General features: G+C 42.2%; 4 protein-coding genes across 6 annotated transcripts in view; 2 read left to right on the top strand and 2 right to left on the bottom strand.

Moving 5' to 3' along the window:
* Positions 1-258: 258 nt before the first annotated feature.
* LOC137888079 (high affinity choline transporter 1-like) lies at positions 259-5,627 on the top strand. Its single transcript, XM_068731374.1, has 9 exons — positions 259-498; positions 2,166-2,358; positions 2,589-2,702; positions 2,958-3,113; positions 3,245-3,393; positions 3,511-3,654; positions 3,852-4,005; positions 4,253-4,470; positions 5,012-5,627. The coding sequence occupies exons 2-9, from the start codon at positions 2,175-2,177 to the stop codon at positions 5,531-5,533; spliced, it is 1,641 nt and encodes a 546-aa protein (XP_068587475.1). The 5' UTR covers positions 259-498; positions 2,166-2,174; the 3' UTR covers positions 5,534-5,627.
* Positions 5,628-7,617: 1,990 nt separating this feature from the next.
* si:dkey-14d8.1 (zinc finger protein 629) lies at positions 7,618-12,729 on the bottom strand. 2 transcript variants are annotated; one of them, XM_068731419.1, is made up of 7 exons: positions 12,515-12,729; positions 11,564-11,772; positions 11,294-11,386; positions 11,071-11,163; positions 10,726-10,836; positions 10,348-10,471; positions 7,618-10,240 (listed from the first exon to the last, which is right to left on the bottom strand). In XM_068731419.1, exons 1-7 carry the CDS (start codon positions 12,537-12,539, stop codon positions 8,559-8,561), a joined length of 2,337 nt encoding a protein of 778 aa, XP_068587520.1. In that variant the 5' UTR covers positions 12,540-12,729; the 3' UTR covers positions 7,618-8,558. The 2 variants fall into 2 exon arrangements, with proteins under 2 accessions (XP_068587520.1, XP_068587521.1); XM_068731420.1 differs by having other exon boundaries at positions 11,071-11,160.
* A 318-nt stretch (positions 12,730-13,047) lies between these two features.
* On the bottom strand, positions 13,048-18,954 carry LOC137888115 (uncharacterized). Its single transcript, XM_068731434.1, has 7 exons — positions 18,820-18,954; positions 17,489-17,596; positions 17,301-17,357; positions 17,048-17,206; positions 16,740-16,899; positions 16,248-16,348; positions 13,048-15,338 (listed from the first exon to the last, which is right to left on the bottom strand). Exons 1-7 carry the CDS (start codon positions 18,829-18,831, stop codon positions 15,174-15,176), a joined length of 762 nt encoding a protein of 253 aa, XP_068587535.1. The 5' UTR covers positions 18,832-18,954; the 3' UTR covers positions 13,048-15,173.
* A 695-nt stretch (positions 18,955-19,649) lies between these two features.
* The window catches only part of asb15b (ankyrin repeat and SOCS box containing 15b), a 4,867-nt gene continuing 1,840 nt past the window's right edge, over positions 19,650-22,676 (top strand). The window contains exons 1-9 of one of the 2 annotated variants that reach the window (XM_068731409.1): positions 19,650-19,800; positions 20,086-20,194; positions 20,395-20,447; positions 20,661-20,792; positions 20,900-21,064; positions 21,516-21,622; positions 21,768-21,906; positions 22,021-22,192; positions 22,598-22,676. The exon at positions 22,598-22,676 is cut by the window's right edge and continues 82 nt beyond it. In XM_068731409.1, coding sequence (XP_068587510.1) covers positions 20,088-20,194; positions 20,395-20,447; positions 20,661-20,792; positions 20,900-21,064; positions 21,516-21,622; positions 21,768-21,906; positions 22,021-22,192; positions 22,598-22,676 — 954 coding nt within the window. In that variant the 5' untranslated portion in view covers positions 19,650-19,800; positions 20,086-20,087. Of the gene's footprint in view, positions 19,801-20,085; positions 20,195-20,394; positions 20,448-20,660; positions 20,793-20,896; positions 21,065-21,515; positions 21,623-21,767; positions 21,907-22,020; positions 22,193-22,597 lie in introns of both variants that reach the window. The other variant, XM_068731408.1, reaches the window with a different exon arrangement.

The raw sequence follows: 22,676 nt of genomic DNA, 5'->3' as shown, positions 1-22,676 counted from the left end.
TTTAATGCTTGATGTTTACATGAGCCTTATCAAATTCGGAATACTCGCATATTCGCAATGATAGTGGAAAAATGATGAGTGTGCATATAAACTTAGTCAATGGGTCCAATAAACACTCACACGTCAAATCAGGTTACATAAAGACATGCAGAAAGTAAATGATTAATAAATATAATAAGTAACACTCATATGTTACTAGATAAGGAAATCAGACCAATGGTTCGTCAATAAACCCAAGCAACAGAGATAGGGCTCAGGGGTCAGTTGGGACAGAGGAACAGTTGGACAGTGTTTTTTTTAGCAAGTTAGAAAGTAACTATGCCTTTGTGATTCACCATAATAATAATAATAATTAATAAAACAGTTTGTATCATCTTAAGGGAAGAAATGCTCTCCAACTGTTTTAGTGTTCGCAGATTCACATCCACCTTTAACATCAAACTGAAGACATTCATCTTATTTCTCACATTTCTTTTGCAATTTTGAAGGTTACAGCATGTGAGTACATTTTTGTCTCTTCTGTTATTTTTCTTCCATCATACTGTTTTTAGTTATTCCATAAACAAAAAACTAATTGCTGGAAAGCTTATTTTCTTGCCAGTCAGTTGATAGTGTTATATGGAGTTATACACTGCATGCACAATTATCAGGCAAGTTGTATTTTTGAGGATTAATTCTATTATTGAACAACTACAGTGCTTTCGGTCAATCAAAAATGTTAATAAACCTCAAACCTGAATATTTAAGAAAGTAAGGTGAGTAAGTGAGGTTTTGGCTTTCTTAGGAGAATATCTGTGTGCACAATTATTGGGCAACTATTAGTGTGCAGAATTATTATGCAACTAAATTGTGAAAAGTTGTGAAATGTGAAATGTTCCCATCTCACTTGTTTATTTTCATCTGTTAAAGTGAGAATAATAAACAAACAACTCAAAATGTACAAATAAACATTTCTGACATTTAAAAAAAGAAAATCAGTGACCAATATAGCCAACCTTCTTTTCAATAACAGTAATAAGCCTTCCATTCATGCATTCTGTCAGTTTCTTGTGCAGCAGCAACCACAGCCTCCCAAACACTGTTCAGAGTGGTGGACTGTTTTCCTTCACCGTAAATCTCCCGTTTAAGAAGGACCCACTAGTTATCAATAGGGTTTAGGTCAGGTGAGGAAGGGGGCCATGTCATTATTCTTTCATCTTTAAGGCCTTTACTGGCTACTCTTTAATGATACCAGCTAGTTGGACCTTTTTGGGTTGAAGATGGACTCAAAATCAACTCCCAAACCTACTGCCAGTTTTTAGAAGACACTTTCTTCAAACAGTGATACAGGAAAAAGTCTGCATCTTTCAAGAAGACCATGATTTGTATGCAGGACAATGCTCCATCGCATGCATCAAAGTACTCCACTGCGTGGCTAGCCGGTAAAGAGCACTGTAGTTGTCCAAAAATAAAATGAATCCTAAAAAATACAACTTGCCTAACAATTGTCCACGCAGTGGAGCTGTATAGCGGAAATTTTGACATTAGCTAGCACACGAGTCCAAAACAACGTTGTTATCCCTGGGATGGTTCATGGTAGGGACCGTATCGTTTAAACAACAAAAAACAGACTTACACAAGACAAAGGCTTATTCTAGTTGAATAACATTCACTGGTAAATCACAGAGTGAATGTTTACTCAAGTGGCAGTCAGTCAGAACAAGACTAAGTGACATTGTGAATATAAGGTGTTCAAATTGAGACTTTAATTTCTTCAATTGAAATGATAGTTTTAACCCAAAACAAGGTGTCCCAACTGACGCAGTAATAAAACTGTGGCTTTCACATTTGGGTTGGTCTCCAAAAAACATGATAAATTATATCTGTATCTGTTGGGGGGATAAATTATTTTTATTACCCCTGTTGCTGCTCAGTCATGTACTGTGAAAACCACAATGACTTTGAGACTGCCGATTACAAGATGGTAGGTTGTGTGGTGTGAACAGTACAGCCATCTGACTACTTTAAAAGTCGTGAAGTGTGAACTTTGCTAAACTTGCTGCAAAGGGAAATTTACATATAATCATATGATCGTATATAGCTGCAAGCAATGCACGCTCAATGTACAGCATTCACTGAAAAGGGATACATAGAAAAACAATTTTGTTTGTGTGCTTTCCCCACAGAGTCGGAGGATGGCGGTAAATTGGCCAGGACTGGTGTCCATAGGAGTGTTTTACATGATAATACTGGGCACGGGTATCTGGGCATCCAGGAAGTCCAAACGTGAGGAGAAGAAGTGCAAGGGGAACCACAGTGAAGTCATAATGATTGGGGGGCGGAACCTAAACATCTGGGTCAGCATCTGTACTATGACAGGTAAATATAATGATGATGACAATAACATCATAGATTATCATAGTCACTGAATGGGGCCTTATGTGTTTGTAAGAGCAAAGCATTCAGGGACATTTATTTTGAAATCAAGGGACTCAAAGCAGTTTAAAATGTTTAATTTGAATCTATTTAATTCCATCAATTTAAAATTGATGAACCTAGTTTCATTAATTCTCTTTCATATTGCCTGTATGTGTCCTGTTGATTTGCAGCCACGTGGGTGGGAGGAGGCTATATTTTGGGTAATGCTGAAGTGATCTATGATCCAACAAAGGGATTGGCGTGGGCCACTGGACCCCTTGCCTTCGTCATGAACTTCATTATAGGTGAGTGAGGTCAATTACAACTGCTTACTGTTGCGGTGATACACAGTGAAACCCATCTCTTACGGAGATTGTTCTAATAGCTAATGTTTTTATCGGTAGGCTGCCTTTAAATACAAAAATACCATAATCTTTCACTACTAAACATACTAATGAAAACAGAAGGACATTATCACATAACCACTAAAAATGAGGACATTTTACTGGTGATGAATATGTCAAAACTTAACGTAAATGTTTCTGTTTGTGTGACTTCAGCTGCACTCTTCTTTGTCAAACCTATTCGGTCGAAGAACTATGTCACTCTCATGGACCCATTTCAGGAGAAATACGGCAACGCTGTCGCTGCTGTCCTTTTCATTCCCGCTCTCATCGGCGATATCTTGTGGATAGCATGTATTCTTGGCGCGCTGGGTAAGTCAGAAACAACAACTTAATGAACGAAGTCCTTGCAGAGAGACATTTTACCAATAAAAATGATGCAGCACCACTGCAGATGAAATACATTGAGAAAGTTGTGCATACCTCACTCTGTATGGTTACAGGAGGGACGATAAGCGTGGTCATGGATATCTCCTCCTCGCTGGCCGTGGGCATCTCTGCTGCTGTGGCAGTCCTTTACACGTTAATGGGAGGACTGTACTCAGTGGCCTACACTGATGTCATCCAGCTTGGCTTGATGCTCGTTGGCTTAGTACAAACACTACATTTTTAAGGAAATCAAAGCATTTAATGCACAATTTTATAGCCCGTTCGCATCGTCATTGTGAGCGTCATTTGTAACTCAATTGTATTTTCCTCCCTATTTCAGTGGCTCTGCGTGCCTTTCATACTGGCAAACCCCTCCTCTGCCAACATCACTTTTGCTGCAGTAACCAAACTGCACCAGGAGCCATGGATCGGCAGGCTAAAGCCCGAAGAAGCAGGTCGCTGGGTGGATGACATATTGCTATTGGTAATGAACACTTCTAACAGCCCCAAAGTACATATCTTTAAAAAGGCTATTCCACTAAAACCTATTCTGTAGTAAATATGCAAGATTGACAAGAAAGACTGCACTGTGATGACATAAACCACATTACCTTAAGTGTTTCATGGACAACCATTTTTTATACTTTCCCCAACATGAACATATTTGTATTCCTCTCGAAGGCCATTGGAGGGATCTGCTACCAGGCTTTCTACCAGAGAATCCTGTCCACAGCCACTGATGCGCAAGCCAAAATCACCTGCTATGCTGGAGCAGTATTATCCCCAATCCTTGCCATCCCATCACTCATCATTGGGGCAGCAGCTGCATCTACCAGTACCTCGATTGAATTAGCTTCCTATTGTCGTTGTTATAATAATGTCTTTAGTGTTATAGTAGCTGTGATGAGTAATGAGTCTGCTATGTTGGAATTGTGCAGTAATGTGAAACATAATCCACAAAAAGAACCATGTAGGTAGTTATGTATTCAACACAATCAAACATCTCTCACCAAATCCCACTCGTATAACCCTGTGACTAACATGTCTGTTGTAATTCGATGTGTTTAATGTCTTTTTGTCAGATTGGAACGAGACCAGCTACGGTTCTCCCAGCCCGTACGAACAGGGCAAAGCCGGGATGATCTTGCCGATTGCTCTTCAGCATCTTTGCCCATTTTACGTCTCACTGATTGGTATGGGAGCACTTGCTTCCTCTGTGATGTCATCGGTTGACTCTGCACTTCTGTCTGCCGCCTCCCAACTGGGTCGAAATATCTTCAAGAACGTCATCTACAAAGGGGTAACATCTTACATTACCATTACTCATACTGTGGCATGCTTTTTGTTTTTTGGCTTATTTTAAAATACTGAATGTTTTATTAAAAAAAAATACATGTCACTATTCTCATAACAAATGAATCGTTCAGACAGGAAAACAATTTTACAGCCATGCTAGTGGCTCTATGAGCCAGCAAGCACCTGGTTACCTGGGAACCAGTGGGTCGGCCCAGGGACATTCTAAAAATAGCATGAGACATAAATTACGTGAAATGTTTTCCTGAAGCCACCGGAGACTTTTTTTAAAATTTGTATTCTTTGTGATGGTAGGATTTGCTGTGTATCTATTCTGCGCTGAGCACTTTGCTGTTTTTTTATTGGTAGGCGGGGAAAAGTGGCGCTGCAGATGGTGAATTAAAGTAAGATTGTAGAAATGACATGAGAGAGGAAGTATTTCACGTATAATGATGCGTCTAACATTTAAATTTACCTAGGAAACCAATAGTGTGATCCATATTTTGGTTTCATAGAAGTAAATACCTTGATGACTTCCTCTGTTTCAGGCATCAGAAACACAGATTCTTATCGTGGTTAAAGGGTCAGTCCTCCTGTGTGGAATAGTGGGAGCAGGTCTGGCCATGACAACAACGTCTGTTCATCTGTTCTGGATCATCAGCGCAGATGTCTTCTACTCAATGATGGCTCCCCAGGTGATATGCACCTTCTACTTATCTCGGTGGGTGAACCACTACGGCGCCTGTGCTGGCTTTGGGTTAGCACTACTGCTCAGAGCTCTGGTGGGAGAACCAGTGATAGGCCTTCCTGACATCCTGCCCCTGCCGTGGGACAAGATGGTGGACGGTCGCCGATACCACCTGCTCCCTTTTCGCACTGCCATCATGCTCGCCACCATGGCGACTATTTTAGTAGTATCATGCTGTGCTTCGTGGTTGTCTGAGAAGGGGCTGCTGAGAAGATTAAGTGACGCTGAAACAGACACACACATGACACACATGGCAATGGTCCAAACGGATGTGGAGGAGAAAGAGACTGAAAGAACAGCCTCACTGATCCGCTCTACTTGAACACTTTTCATACTCCAACTTGAGAGTGAGTTGTGTTTAAAATCCTTTCACTGACTAAAGGTACTAAAAAACGAATAAATCAAATCATATTTTGTTTGTGCATCTTAATTTCCTTTGAGGCAAGGCACAGTGTTGCACCTGACGTTGCATATCTTCAAAACAACACAAAAGCAGCAATTTTTAAAAGAAGACTTTCAGTAATTTAGCTTTAAATTTTGATTAACTTGGGGGGCTTCATAACAAACATACAAAATGATTGGTCAATTTGTGCAGCAAAACCTGGGATTTCCATTACACCTCATAGTTTGACTAAAACACCAAAAAAATACTGTATCCTATAATTCCCATGATGCAACTGGAGAGCAACAACTAACACAAACCCTTAAGATTGTATGTGCACTGAATTGCCATGGTTTTTGGAACAGTAGCTTTGCATAGTTTTCTGCAAATAATGAATAGTCTGGTCCTTAATGCATTAATGGAGTTACTGTATTTTTATGCAAAACAAACCATGCGCAAAATAGATTATTAGAGCCTTGCTAATATTCCTTTTCGAAGTCTGAAAGGATTTTGGAGACACTGCACACCCGTAAGGACTCTGTCCTGTATGTTGGCGCATGTGATCTGTCAATAGACACAGCTATGAAACCTCTCCCACAGTGTTTGCATGTGTACGGCCGTGAAGCCGTAACTCCCCAGAGGACACAAAGAGGTCTGTACTCTCAAAGGCACAATGATTGTTTAAATCTTTTTGTCAAGATTATAGTTTTTCCAAGTACTGTGAAATCAATCCTTGAATCAGTATTAGTTATTAAAACAAAGGAACAAAGTCACATGAATATGGAAAATACATCAATACACAATATTGTGAGGTTATATAAATATATAGAAAAGGTCCTGAATTTGAACATTCAGTAACACATGAAATGAATAGAGAAGATATGTGAAAATGGCACAACTCTAAAACCCTGAAGTATTCTGACAATATTCTTCCTGCATCTTCACAGAAGAGCAGATGCAAGGAAACATCAATTAAACATGAAGCAGAATGCTGCCTGCACTGACATCCTGAGAGAATAAAGGAGGCCGGGAAAAAATAAAAAAGATCTATAATAAAGAGCAGTCATACCAAACAACATGAGACCGCTTCGGAGCGTTCGAGGAGGAGAAGATCATTGCCTCTGGCAAAGTGAGGTGGAGATCCATGGACAATGTCCTCAATGATCTCTCGACGCACTAAAAGGGTTAAAAGAGGAATCCTGCTTAATTTGGACTTTGAAGAGTCTGCCTTTGATCTCGCAGTTCAGCAGCCTAACCCTTCTGTTTCAAGAACAACGGAAGACCTTGAACTACAGCACCATGAGACCACACACAGCCAAAGCCTTGTTGAGGTGCTGAAGGTGACGAGTGTAATACATATTATTTTTAACACTATTTTATTTTAGACAGGGGTTTCGGTACATGGCTCTTTGTTTCATTTTATTAACGGAGATAATATAACTGAGATAACGCAATGGTCAAAATCACCCAGACCATGATGACTTATGTGGTCTCGTGAAAGCATAAAACAATCTATATTTTCACAATCTGATATTGAAAAGGAAGCTTTTCCTGCACTGCATTGACTGCACAAGGCATCAAATTTCTTAGGGGAGCAGCTGTGTTCTCTAGCAACATCTGCTGTAGGTGGTTTGAAACTGCATGAATGAAAACAATCTTCAGATGATAAGCAGCTACATTAGGCTGGTTTCTAGTTTGGGTTTTCAATTCACCACCAGACCATGATGGCAAACCACGCACTTGTGCTGTTGCTTCCACCTTTGCGTTGACAGTTTTTGATTCTCTCGTACTCCTGTTTCAGTTTTTTGACGTCCCGCTATTCAAGCCAATCAGAATATTATATGCTGAGTTGGTCGCGCTAAATGCATGATATGTATAGACAAAACCGATGCTATGTAACTGATATCGTTGTCACTTTTTGAGCACCGATAGCTCGACTGATTGAACATAAATCCACATTTAGGACCCGCTTCAAGGCTGCAGTTAAATCTTTCACAAGACAAACCAGTGAAACGGTCTTTTGTTATGTGCTGCCATTTATTTTTCTGCAAAACATCAAAAACAGGTATATTGCTTCATGGCTTGTATACATGGCAGCTCACGATAGCAGAAGGTAATGGAGAAGATACGATTCACAGCACATTTGCATAAAGTTCACTGTGTCCGAGCTAAATAGAAATCATCATACTTTCTTGTGTTACAGCAATATCACGGCACCTACGGCTGGGAAAAAAAAGTGAAAATCCTAATAAACACAAATTTAGCCTATTTTTACTCTCAAACAAAAGCAGAGTAATAAGTTTTACAGCTCAGGGTTACATCAAAAGAGTGATTAACGTCATTTTGAATCTCTACAGTTTCCACAAAGATAAAATGTTTCCTAGAGACACGACAACATTTTGTTACATTATACAAAGTATCTAAAGTCACATGCATTGAAATATGTTGTGTTGTATTGTTAACATGATGCACATTTTTTAAATGTTGGCTACATTCAGGTAGCACTGTGTTTGGAAAATAACTTTTTTTTTTGTAATTACAATGATCACCAGTAATTAACAACTGCAAAAATAATAAGGAGATGATCTTGTATCTCTCAAAATGTGACAGCTTAGGGTAACTTTATTTCCTAAACCTAATTTTGTCACATCACCTTGTTATGTGAAACACAGTACTGATTACTCAAGATGCTCCAGCTGACTGAGGCCACCTATCATAACTCAAAGTAATCGTTAAAACTGGTGATCAGAAGGAAAAATGATTCCAACATCATTCTAAATGTGTTTTCACTATCCAGACCATCATCGTGACCTGATCTCCACCACAAGCTAACAAACCACGGTCCAAAGGGACGTTTACACCGTAGCTATCTGACTTAGTTCATCTTGATGATATCAGTGATCCGCATCAGCTCTGAAACTCCTAATCAGAGCCTCCCTATTCAATAGAAATGGTGTTTCGTTGATTAATAATCGTCGCTGCCCTCGTCTTCCTCATCATACTTCCTCTTGAGCGAGTGCTTCTTGTGCTTACCCCGGTGTCTCCGTTTACCGGCGAACTCGGGGTTTGCGTCCCGCAGGTGCAGCTGCTCGTGCTTCTTCAGGAGGCCCGGGACGGAGAATCCCTTCCCGCACGTTTCACACGTCCAGGGCTTCTTGCACGTGTGAGTCCGTTTGTGGACGTTCAGGTGGGACGCCAACTTGTAGGTCTTCCCGCATACGTCGCAGCTGAACGGGCGCTCGTTGGTGTGTAACCGGATGTGGACCTTCAGATTGCCAACCTGGGTGAAGGTCTTTTCACAGATGGAGCACCGGTAGGGCCGCTCCCTGGTGTGGATCCTCAGGTGAACCCTCAGGCAGTACTTGCTGGAGAATTTCTTCTGGCACACGGGGCACGGGATCTTCGCTTTGGGCACGTGGTCCTGCTGGTGCCTCTTCAGGTCAGACAAGTAGACGAAGGTCTTGCCGCACTGGGAGCAGAGGTACTGGCGGTCGCCAATGTGGTAGCCCATGTGCCTCTTCAACAAGCTGGGCACGAGGAACCGCTTCCCGCAGCGCTCGCACATGTGAGGCCGATCTCGGGTGTGCCAGCGCTCGTGGTTCGACAGCTTGAACGCCGTTGGGAAGCTTTTGCTGCAGTGCTTGCAGGGGAACGTCATCTGGCTCGTGTGGCACTCCATGTGCCGCTTGAAGTAGGTGGACTGCGTGAAGCCCTTGTTGCAGATGTTGCAGTAGAAGGGCTTCTGGCCGCTGTGGGCCAGCATGTGCTTCGTCAGGCTCTGCAGCTTGTTGAAGCACTTCCCGCACTGGCCGCACGCGTACGGTCGCGCCGTGCTGTGGGTCTTCAGGTGGTTGTTGAGGAACGCCTGCGTTCTGAAGCTCTTGTTGCACGCCGGGCACGCGAACGGCTTCTCGCCCGTGTGAATGCGCTCGTGGTCCATGAGCTTGGACTGATACGGGAAGCTCTTGTCGCACACACCGCAGGTGAATCTGTCGGCCGGTGGCCTGATCTGCTTTTTTCTTCGAATGCTGGGCTTCATGTCGTCCCCTGCGCCGAACCTGGCCGGCGGGAGCGGTGGCAGGGCCGGGAGGGAGAGCGAGTTCGTGGCAATCTGCGACACCCACTGATGCAACGTGACCCGCTGGGTGTGAGGCTTTTGGCCGTCTTTCGCTCCCGCGTTGCCGGCACTCTGTGAGGCGGGAGCGGGTTTGATTGGCATTTGGACTACCCGGAAGGGGATCAATTTCAAGGGAGGCCGCTGGGATTCTGGTTTATCCGCCGCTTCTGGCGCCGCGCCTTCCCCTCTGCTTTGCAGGGTCGTGGCAGGCTGTTCCTGTGCACAACTTTTCTCTTGCACCACATTCCCCCCCTGAGCTGCTGTTGGGACACTCTTTTCCTTTTCAGCAGTGTCATCGGCTGATTTATGAGCGTGTCGCCCTCTCCCCTGTGGTCCAGCAGCCGGGTCTGCTGGGCTGTCGGAGGCGTCCGAAATCACTCCCGGGTCTTCAGTGTCACTGAGGGAGGCCGGGGTGGGTTCGGTGACCTCTAGTCGCTTTGGTGATTCAGGCGGCGGAGATGGTTCTACTGGTTTGGGCCGGAAGGCGAGTGAAGAGAGCACACAGTTTCCCACCGAGGACGAGATTGTGGCTGCACAAATGCATAAAGGTTCCGTCAAATTCATTTTCACCATATTAACTTATCAATCTTTAATGATTTCCTTTTGCTTTCTGTGTGTTCATCAACCTGAAGTGTACCTTTAACACCAAGGAGTCCCTTGGACTGCTGGTGCAGGAGGAGAGTCTTCAAGTCCCCGGTGTCGGGGATGAAGCCTCCACATGCCTCCAGGACAGAGGGCTCCGCTGAGATCATGGCACCAAGCTGAGGTACAGAGGCAGGAAACGGAAACAACTAATGAGTTAACGGTAGAGTTTTCTTTTTACCTCTTAGGTTGAATCACGTGTTTGTACGTCTTCATGGTCTGATATAAAGAATACAACCCCAGGAAGCAAATGTGTTCACCTATAGAAAGATTACATTTTGATTTGGCCTGTCCATAAAGTCAACCACAAAACTTTGCGCCTTGCTCAAGAATTTTGCGGTTTATGTCAAAATGCAATGTACGTGCGCAATACCTGGGAGAGATTGGGAACAGGAAGAACTTGCTCCAGCTTGCACACCAGACCTGCGGTCAGGGCCTGCAGCGCTGTATCAAACTTAGTGCCGTACTGAACAGGGAACACATCCTGCAGGGAGAGAAATGTGTTTGAGTTTAACGTCACTTTGACTGAAACGGTGAGAAATGAGATAGAGGAATTGAATGTGCTTTATCTCCACATCCTAATGAGCTGCAAGTGTGTGTACTTCAAACTGAAAATGGCAACCAGCAACCACATTAAGACAGATGTGGAACAATAAAATAAATGCACACCATCTGGAATATAAAACAAAGTAAGAATGATAGTAAAAGATGCCGATACCTGGAAGAAGCGCTTCCTTTCAGCTGGGTTTTTAAGCAGATTCTGGACCAGCACCATGAAGTTTGTTTGAGATTTCTCCACTTCTGCGTCCTTCTATAACACAGCAAATACTGTGTTACAGAAGGTTACGGTTAATACTTAATTCACACATTAGGATTGTAGAGTCTAGTGTGTTGAACAGAAGTAAATGAAAGCCGTGTTTAAAAAAAGTTGCCCTTCTTACCCCTAAAGATGAAGAGACCTTCAACTTATTTATGAGGGTTTGAATAGCCCTGGAATCTGGTGGTCCGTCTTTGTGAAGCAGATCCAAAATGATCTAGAGTAGAAAACACTCAAGTTATGAATCTGATGAATCAAACTTCAAATGAACAGAAAGTAGAATTGCAGGTATGCGGCATATCTGCTGTAAACACAAATGATAGTCAGCTGTTTTGATGCACACACACACACACACACACACACACACGTTTGATGCTAAAAAAACAAATCTCACCCTGGCTCGCAACCCCAGGACGAGCTGGGCGGTCTGCTTGAAGGTGATGAGATCGGGAACAGTCTGCGTCACCATGGTCACAAACTCCTCCACTTTGCCGTACTGCTTGACGTTCCTCTGCCGTATCACCTGCCATATGTATGAGTACGTCAGCTGCAGAGGGGACGCCATCAGCCGAAGCGAGGACAGGGGAAGGGAACCTCCGACACCTGTGTGGAACACAACACAAAGTTAGTATCAGCACATCTACACGTTTATTAGCTTTAACTTGTGCACTCTATTTCACTTATTTTTATATTTTGAACTTGGTGTGTTTCTGTTTCAATGCAGTGCAACTAATTCACAGTTAAATGTACTGTAAACCCCCCCCCCCCCCCCCCCCCCCTATCAGTGATCGTGTCCATTGGGTTCGTATACTGGGTGTTTAATACAAACTACCAGCAACAGACCGTGCTCTGCAGGTGGAGCCTTTAGCGGCTGTAGGGGGCGCTGCGATGCTAAAACCTGCTTTGATCGCGTGCAGATAAACTGTGCAGATGGGTTGAAAGTGTGCACGTTTGCGTGCGCACGCGAAGTCGCGGGGAGAACGAGCGCCAAAGTGTAACGTTAGCAGAGTTAAGATTCAAACTTTCAGTAGACGGCGCGGGGCTGCGTGCTGTCACCGGTTCATCATAGTTGATATGTAACGCGGTGGAGCGCTCGATCGGGACATCCGGAGGGGAGGATGGTCTAATTTAAAAAAAACATCAAGCCGCCTGGACTGTCCCCGCTAATGCGTTTGGCTAGCTAACCACCAAACATCGCCAAAATAACCAAACACACTTTAATACACGCACGTTGACTTGCGATTAAAAGCAAGCAGTCCGTTTACGGCAGCAGATGTCGTTCCTTGCTGCTCATTTTCTCACCGCCAGCTACTGTTAGCGTGCTAACGTTAGCTTAGCAACTTACCCGCGGTGTCGGATCGTTTCTCCATTCTGAGCCCAGGGCGTGGAGGTAATTAATGAGTTATAATCAAGCGACTGCACCAATAGGCCGACAAATGTTGCAGTTTACCCCGCAATATAATGTTTTAAAGTAAATAACCGTCTTTCTCCAGACAGTCAAGCCAGGAAGAATAATGGCGACCGCTGGGGAGCGGCTTTCCAAAACAAAAGCCGGAGTGTTTCCGGCGGATGTTCGTATATAAAATAAAAGCACAGTTTTGAATTTGCTACGAAGGCGTAAAAAACACGGAAAAGCAATTGGTTGTATGAATTATGATGGTTATGACTTAGTTCATAACGTATTTGACCTATAATGATGATATTCCTGCCTTGTTGAAGAGTTCAGTGTATGCACTCGTTCCTTCTACATGTCTAAATTAAGTTTTACTTAAAATAAATAAAATGTCTAATGAAAAGGAGTTACAGTCCTACAAGATCCAGCTCAAAAGCATTGCTCCTTGTGTTGCATAACAAATACAAATGCAGTTGTACTATCACCAAAACATTTTATTGATACTGTTGTCATTTGTGCAATCAATAACCATGGCAATGAAAAAAAATGCACCTTGGTCCTTCATCATCGTCTTTGAAATGACATCAAAGTTCATGGAGAACTGAGTGTTTGAGCTCTGTTCTGAGATCTGTATATGCACAAATATGTCTCTTCAAAAACCAAGAATGTAGGACTTTTATCAAGCCCCTTTTTGTCTGGTTAACTGAACTTAAACATTCTTTTATTTAAAGTAGTATTGTGTATTATTCTATTCTTTTAATTGAAATGATATCAAGGACACATTCGGACCTGACGTTTCACTGTTTTGCTGACAACAATAATATGATGTACCGATATATACTGTATATTTTTTACATTGTTGACAAATAGTCACAAAACATACATATAATACTGACATTATTTTGCTCATGGGCCATTTGCAGGGGGTAGACTAAATAATGTAAACATTTCACATAAAGGGACATTGATCAAATCACCATTGTAATCTGCTACAAGTTATTGCAGCAGATTACAATGCTGATTTAGTTACTTCAAGGTCCTAATGTGTTTTCACAGAATGTTCACAGTATTTTGTCCACCCCCTTTACATTCGTGACCTGAATTGGTCTATTATTTATTTGCAACATTATAATTGTATAAAAAGTTAACTATATTTTGTAAGTGGTGTATCTTGTAACAAAATAACTTAAATATGTCAAATACAATACAAATACACATTTTCACAAAATACAGACATTCAAATTATACAAATTGTTCACCAGAAAGACAAGAAAACATTTTAATAAAGGTATATCTTTCCACATTTCATTGATGAGTTTTGGACGTAAATCTTTCGCATACAGAAAACTGTTATTAAAATACTAACCATCCTCTGTAGATGAGGCTACATAGCCTGCGGTTTGGAAAGATTCTTAGCCTGTTGATTCATAGGGATCTGCCGACATCAGTCGTGTTTGTAACTGGAATTTCCTCCAGCCTACGGCCACTTCTTTTGTGGCAAGAACAAGCCCTCCTTATGCTTCTCGCTGAGCTCATCTGTCCATCCATCCATCTATCCCTATCTCCCTCACTTTCCCTCGTCCTGTCCGCCCATCCCTCGCTCTGACACATACAGTACAAGAGCGCTCTCACTCGGGGAGTCATGTTCTCATGACTGAACATGATTGACTCAGTGAATAAGGCATTAAAAACACACTCGCTGTGGCCGAGCAGCAGCTATAGATCACTGGGCAACAGCTTTGAGACACAATGACGGGATTCAAAGGGCCTCTGCTAGTAGCTACCCGCCATCTGGTCAGATCTTTGATACACAAAGTGGGACGCTTGTTGAAGTGCTCAGCGTATTGTTTGCGATGAGAAGGTTTGCAATTCGTGACAGATCAGAATAATGTCAACAAGTACAAGACAAGCTGCATTAAATCACTTGCAGCTTCTTTAATCACGCTTTTACCTCACACACCTGCATATACCCCTAATGCGTTTCAGTAGAAGCCCGAACACAGGAGCAGGATTGGGAACAGTGTGTTGACTCTTGACTCTACAACAAGTGAAAGGACAAAGGTCTCTGTAACCATCGGGGCACATCCAACAAATTGATGACAGGATTTCAAACTCAGAATGAAATCTTCCAAACAGTGTGATATCATTTGGATGTGAGGCTCCAGCGGTACGTTTGATCACAGCTCAAAACTAGAGAATTGGCAACACCCTGAATGGCAACGATTCAGAGTGGCAGCAATGAAAAAAAAAAAACTTGGTCTGCTCAGAGAAGGCAAGCCAGATGCTGCTAAACACTGGCCAAGACAAGACAATTAATGTACTTCACCAGCCATTTGGGGACATAACCAGCCATTGTGTAGTGAGTTCTTCCTCTGGTTCCAAAAAAACCCCCCTCTTTGGATGGTTAAGTGCTAGAAGTGCCTGGGCAAGCTGCCTTCACAGCAGGTGAGTTTTCTCTCGTAGCTCGGGTCCACGCACTCAGATGAGTGAAAGCAGAGGAAGAGTGTCAGACCACACTGGGTTATCCAGCAGGCTCCTGCCACTAACAGAATAACCTGGAGAGTGAGTTGTTAAACTGCGTTCCAGATTTCCCTCTTGTATTAATCATGCTTCATCCGCTCTCATGTTCAGGGATTGCCTCCCCCACTGGCTGAGTGTCAGCAGTGTGGGTGAGTGTCTGAAGTGGGATGGAGACAGACACAGTTGGGATCATGTCAGAAGGGGCCATTTGGCTATTTTCAGTGTTGCACACTGCTAAAAGCCTCCTGGACTTGACCTAAAAATAAAATTAAAAAAAGAATGGTAAAAAAATCACACTCACAATCTGAACAGTGTTCTTAAATCCTGTTTTCTATGATAAACAAATGACGGATACAAACTCTCCAAAGCGGAAATCATTACATTAGGTAACAGCCTCAAAGTACTGCTGAATATTTGATGAGCACTTGTTAATTTTTACAAGAATTGCCTTCCTGGAAGTGCTCACAAAAGTGAAGGAACATTATCATGTGGTCTTTATTTGGCGGACCCACAGGAACCAAAAGGATCAAGAGAGTGTAGTTGATGGAAAATTGACCACCAAGGACGGAAATTTTAGATGGGGGCTCTTTGGTTTCTCATGGTCTTAAAAAACCCAAGAGAACTACTATAATTTGAGCTGTACACAAACTGAATAAGTTATTGTGAAACGGCTCCCAGCAGAACTTTTCATTCGTGAAGAGCCGGGAAGCTATGGTGAAAATAGCTAGTCTTATAAGTTGCAATAACAGCTCATTGTGGTATATAATTTATTCATGCATTATGAGTTTGACATTATTGCCCTTTTATACATACATGCAATTATCCGCCTGAATAGTGTGATGACTGTGTTCCAATGTACTCAATGAAGGAACACAAAAGGAGCTTTTACAACTGTCTGCAGACAGGCTAGCAGCTCCATGCTCACAATGACAATGCTAACATATGGACGTTTAGCAGGTGTGTGTTTACCGTCTTCACCATCTTAGTCTAGTGCTAAAGAATCATAGTTTGCTTATTAGCGTCAAACACCATGAAGCAAAGTGTTGGACAATTTAAAGTTTTGACCTTATGATGGTGCTGGTCGAAAGCTTTTCATGTTACAAGAAAAAAATACTCTCTGTATCTCTATCAAAAGTAGTTATTTTCAGTTGGTTCACTCACTTACCAGGTACACTATGAGAACAACACAAGCTGTGAAGGGGATGAGAGCCAGAAGCAAGGGAGTTCTCTTGGACCAGCTGTACTCCTGACCCTCCTCCCGACCCCCTGGAAGACAGGAATATTATTGGAAATTTCGCATACTACAGTTACACTGTAGAAATCTGATAGTGGGTTCGCCAATCCTCTTGATGTTTATTTATTGAACAAGTAGAGACGATTCTGACGGTTCGATCACTCACAAATACTTACTTTTCTTCCATTGTGAGATAATAAGAACTTACTAAGCAGGCTTTCACAAGTACTAGCTGCATGAGACTTTTAATGATTATATAATTCCTTAAATTATCTGAATTGACTGTGTGTTTAAGCTTACATATTTGGTTCCTATCCCCAGCTGTGTGTCCTTGACCCTAAATCAATATCTTCCCACTAATAGGCCACTAAGCTGCTTTAGCCATTACAAATTTAAAATGTAAATGCAAATGAATGGTTGCACCTGGTGTTTGTTGTGGATTAATGCACGGTGGCGGCTTGCACGAGAAGCCGGATGTTCCTTGAGAGGCGGCATGTAAGACGTCTTTGATGTGGTCAAAGTAGAGACCAGATATTAAGCTCCCTTCCTGATAGTGACACTGGAAGACTTGCATCGCTGTTTCCTGGGGAATCAGACAACAAGCAGTCCTGAAATAAGTCAAATGTGCAATTACAATGCGCAGAACGGTCCCCGAAGGACCAAAATATTATGCACTCCTCCCCAAAACTGAGCTGCAGTGCCTATTTGCACAATCCATCAGGATTGCTTACCAGTTCCTCATGGTCAAAGGTGAAACGTAGACTCTTCAGCATTGCAATGAAGACAATTATATTTTCTCTATTGGAAGAGATGGCACCAAACATGCCGGCCAGTTTACGAAGACTTTGCTCCAAAGGATAGATATTCAACACCACCCAGCACGTGCCAGCCTGAAGATGTAGTGTAGGTACCAAAGAAATTAGCGTTCTTTTGTTCAAAGTTGTATCATCTGATTGACATTATTTCTGCTCTCTTCATACGTACCACTTCTTTGGGAATGTAAATAACAGGAATCGCATAATCGGAGGGGATATTCTGCTTCTACGACGGAGATCAAGACAGAAAAAGGTTTCAATTTATTAGCATACGGACACACAGATCACGTGACAAACATATGAATGTGATACATAAATTTGATATGTATGAGGCCTGTAGCAATTCAGTAAACTCACCAATAGTGACAGCTTGCTCACATCATCAGTTATCGGCGTCCCAAATTTTCCGGAGCAGAGATTCAAACTTGTGAACAGACTCAAGAGGAGACAAGGTGCTTTCAAGATCTAAAAGAAAAACAGGCGACAGTATATTTATACAGGGTACAGTTAATATAAAGTGTTTTAAGCAGTATGTCTAATTTCACTGAGGATGCTTTTCTTTGTCTCATTTTGTTCTTAAACATGCATACAGGTAACTAAAAGTCATCCATGAACTATTTTTGTGAAGCATATCAAGTCTCTGAGCATCAATCATAATAGCCCCTTCTTTAGGGCTTGTTATATCAGTTTACACATGCATTGTGCAAGCTGAAATTAAATGCTAAATACTATATATGTTAAAAACTGAGCATTATGTATTTCTGAAACAGAGGATCCAATTTAATTGAGTACTTTTTACAACTATTTTGATAACCTGTTACTGGTTTTAGTCAGCAAAAACATGTTCTGATACAAACAGCAAAGGTTCACAATTGAGTAACGATTAATCAAGAAAATATTCAGCAGATGAATTGAAAAATTAATTGATTGCAGCCCTAATCCAAAATACAAACTCATTTTACCCTTTTTATCATAATCAAAAGAACCACTTCAGCACCATTACAGTAGAGGAACAAATGCACAGAAATAAAAAGTAACATTTATCTGACAGCTGTTGTGTTTCTTTGCAACTTTAAAGACTTATATGGTTTAAAATTAAAAACATGCAATGAGCTTAAATTTGAGGAATCAGGCTTCAAAGTTGCCAGGACGACAGGCAGGAATGTGGTTCGCTTCAAAGAGATCCTCATTCTCGTAAAATATTATCTCGCGGCAGGATGAAGATAATATGCAGATGGACTTCTGGGAGCACACATGCTATTCTCTCTATTGAAATATATTGAGTGAAAGCAAACTGTGTCCATGTGTCCTTTCACTTAATGTACCCTTTTTAAAAGGGTGTAACGCCACAGCCTAGACACATCAAAATACCTCTTAATGTAACCGTTAAAGGAAGTATTCTTCAGTACTTTTATTCTTATACTGAAAAGTGAATGACAGTTTTCAGAAATCAAAAAGGCAACATTTCATTTAACCATTACAAACTAGAGTGGAAACACAATGAGATGCTTTGTAATTCTTTCTGATATATACTCCACATACAAATAATCATTCAGCCATTTAAAAAGCACAATGTGGGAAGTGGGAATTAAGCTATGGGATATAGCTGCATCAGTATATTAGTCTATACAATTTTACAACACACAATTAGTGTAAAAAACTGAAAGAAATTAAATTGTACTACTTACTTTCTTCCTCATATGGAGCAAGAATCCGTGGTTGCTCAAATCCGGTGCGTTAAATGAAGCGTTTTCAGTTCAAAGACAGAGCTCATTGTGCGTGTGTGTGTGATGTCCGAGCGCGTAGTGAAACTTGACGATGGGGCTGGCGGTCTGCTTCCACCCCAGACAGATTGGTGAAGTCTATTGACGCGGTGGAGAGGCCGCCTACAGGCTGAGTCACTGTGTCACACACTGACGCTGTCTGAGACTTTTTCCATAAACTCCCACGTATCAATTTGTTCATCAGGAGAAAGTGGGTGCTTGTTCTCTTGAGGGAATATTTCGCTTAGAATATGTCAAGACTATTCCTAAAGCTGTTGTTTAGAAAGATGATAAGAGGTTTTGTTAATGTAGGTCGATAAGGTGGGGCACCAATATGAGGGTGGCTGATTTTCAGCCATCATCTTTGCTTCATTATTTCAGCATTTGTTTTATTATCATAAGCTATTTATATTGATATTGGCTTATTTCCTCAAACACACTTTTGCTATTGTTGAATTGCTTGAGTGAGTGAGTGAATGTTCAGTTGCATCATATTGTTACGACATTCTGTAATGTAATGTAATGTAAAAGTCAATATTCTTTATTGATTTCCACTGTCAAATTAACACCAGTCACAAAGGAGAAGATTCAGGAAAATGTATGATGTGTTAGAAATAGTAAGAATATTTTTGACATGCAATGCTCTTTAAGTAAAGCGTAGGTACGCGGTGTCTTGTGTTCACGTGTGCAAAATGACCTAATGTGAAAGAAGTCACAGTGTAGCAATCAGAGAAAGCAGAACTTTGTACACCCGAGTTAGAAAACGCAACAGGGACTCTGAGCTGAGTCATGTCATGTGGAGCAGGTCACATCTAAAAATAACCCAGACAAGCTTATGAACCCCACGGAACAAAAACACACAGGCTGTGAGCTGGGGTGCTCAAGGGCGCACTTTCAGATCGTCAGGTGAGACAGATTGATTCAACTAACAAAATTCAACTACATTTTTTTGTGGTGTCATCTCAGATGTAACAGATTCATACGGAAGTACTCACATATGACACCATTTCGAGCAGGGGTGACACTGTGCCAGCAGCCCTTTGCAAGTTGCATGCCTGCAGCCGTGGACAAAGCATAAAGTACAGATAGATGTGACCGTAACATGTTAGAAGTTGTGCATGTTGCTCCATTCTGCACGGAACTGTTGTTTTGATTTTATGACAATAATCCTCACTTTTTCCCTTGATATAGAAATGGATCTCTTTGAGCAGGAAGGCATAAATGAGGAACTTATCAAGTTTGCCATTCGAGAGAGCATTCAAGATGCCCACAAGCTGCCATGTTTGATAAACACTAATGGGTATGAGAGAGTCAAGAATGTCCAAAATGAAAGGGTTATGGATGGGACTACCAAAATTACTTTAATATTTAGGAATGAGCTAATGAACATATTTTTACAAAAGATGTGTTGATTCTAAATTCACAGGAAATCCTGAATTAAATAATATATGGGTAATCAACTCCTTTTATTTGACTCACTATTCTCCTTTGGTTCATTAGAAAGGAACCAAACAGTGACAACTTTATGAAGATAATGGCTGCCATTCACAAAGGTATTTTATTTAAATTTGTCTATTGTTGTTTTAGCCCAAGAATAAGTACACGCGGCGTTGAAGTTTCACCTACAATAAAGTTTACCTACAAATAAATACAAACGTTTTGTTTTTGTGTTAGCGTCTGTGTGCATGAACTCGCTGTGTTCACTCCATGAATATTACAAATGCTTCCCTGGGAGTCCTGCGTGGATCGTGCTTGTGTCTCCACAGGTGATGTGTATGCGCTGCGGGAGCTGTCAGGTTGCGTGTCTGCCTTCAGAGAGAGCGACAGCAGTGGCCAGCTGCCTCTGCACGCTGCAGCTGTGCAGCCACAGCCAGAGATCCTGCATGTGGTGCTGCAGGGTGAGAGGCTTAACCGAAGACCATTCAGCATCTGCACTTAAACAAAAATGTACATAGGAGTGAGCATATGTTCAACTTTAACATTTCTGCGGACGTCTTCGTAGCAGTGTTGACGTCCGCAGACGTGGCTCTGGAGGAGCGGACAGAGGGTGGGGACACATCTGTGACTCTGGCAGCAGAGGCCGGCCAGGTGGAGAATGTCAGGATGCTGCTGCAGCACGGAGCTTCACCACACAACACCAACAGCAGAAATGAGTCTCCTCTGTTGATTGGTAACACACACACACACACACACACACACACACACACACACACACACACGGCCACTAACTTGTCCCTTATTAACTGCATGTAGGGTTATTTGAAATTGGCTATATTAGCTATATGTCTGCAGTAACACATTTAGCATGACTTTCATTAAAATACAAAAATATTGTGTTTGTGCTAATTATCAAATGTTGGCTAACACGCTAAACCTAAGATGGCAATCATTATGCCTGCTAAGCATCAGCAGGCAAGCTACAGGCTGTTAACGCATCGCTGGTCCCTAAAATACAGCCCAGCACAGAGATGCTAGCATGGCTGTAGTCTAAGCCTTGTTAAAACATCTGTAACTGCTGTAGAAATTAGCCTAAGTTTTTAATGTCAACTCCATCATTAATAAGAAATCTTTCATTATTCTGGCTGTTTAGCGCATTACCTTGTTTTGTCGACATTTTGTAGCAGTGAGACAGAGATCGTACGACATGGTTGCAACGCTGGTCATGGGCGGGGCCTTTGTGGACCAGGTATGTCTCACCAAGTGGACGGCCACCCATGAAGCTGCAAAGGTGAACAGTGCTGCATTGATACAGGCTAGAACAATGAGGGAATCAGAGCTCAACATCCAGAATAAAGTTGACATTTCCTCCTTCCCTCCTCCCATAACATCTTTCCCACCATCTTTATGTCCTTGCCTCCTATCGCTTGCACCAGGTGGGTTGTCCAGCTATTCTGATGCTGCTGCTTCGACACGGAGCCAAAGTAACTGCCAGAAACGGGCATGGGGTGACTCCTCTGGGGATTGCAGCTGAATATGGCAACAGTGAAGTTTTGGATGTACTGATACAGCAAGGTAAAACACCAAAATATATTGTGTACTGCTTCACGTCTGTCATGTTTGTACGAGGAGTAACACCACACAACCATTTTTCCTCACCTTGTTGTATTTGTCCCCGTGCTCCACTAGGTGTTGACGTGAACGCCCAGGCCAGCAATGGAGACACTGTACTGTATGATGCATCCGGATCTGGAAACCTGGACTGTGTCGAGCTGCTCCTGCAGCACGGAGCCAGCCCGAACGTAGCCAGCTACGCCTGCCAGCTGCCCATCCACAGAGCTGCATATGAGGGACACATACTGTGAGCTGACCTCCATGCAAAAGAGCACCCCACTCATCGTGAAGCCTTGGATATGAGCATATTGTCATGCCTAAAGCTTGAGACTATCTATTTAAAAGAAAAGATAATCCAGTTCCAGACAGAAAGAAATTACTGGAGTCAAATTAACATTCTTTTCCTGCTTCTTTGCAGCCTGATCGAACTACACTGTAACATGTCACTCTGCACCTCACAGCTCTGCAGTGTTGTCACTGTAGTCATTTCCACAAAGAGCCCTCTGTTTATCGCTGTTTTGCAGTTCTGTCACTGAACAACACTGTGGCTCAAACCGCAATCTAATGGACATTTTTCTCGATGTCCTGTTTTTCTCTTTTAGAATTTGTTTTTCACTGTTTCTGCACCCCCACCCCCGCTCTCTCTGTGTAGAGTCCTGAGGACTCTCATCCCCATCACTGCAAAGAGAGCTATCCGTCTCTCAGGCCAGAACCCCGTCCACTCAGCAGCT

The sequence above is a fragment of the Cebidichthys violaceus genome, unplaced genomic scaffold (assembly GCF_023349555.1).
Source record: "Cebidichthys violaceus isolate CVI_PGR_0920_01 unplaced genomic scaffold, fCebVio1.0.p SCAF_51, whole genome shotgun sequence".
Taxonomy (NCBI): Eukaryota; Metazoa; Chordata; class Actinopteri; order Perciformes; family Stichaeidae; genus Cebidichthys; species Cebidichthys violaceus.
The sequence above is the reverse complement of the archived record's forward strand: the minus strand, read 5'-3'. Positions and strand labels throughout refer to the sequence as shown.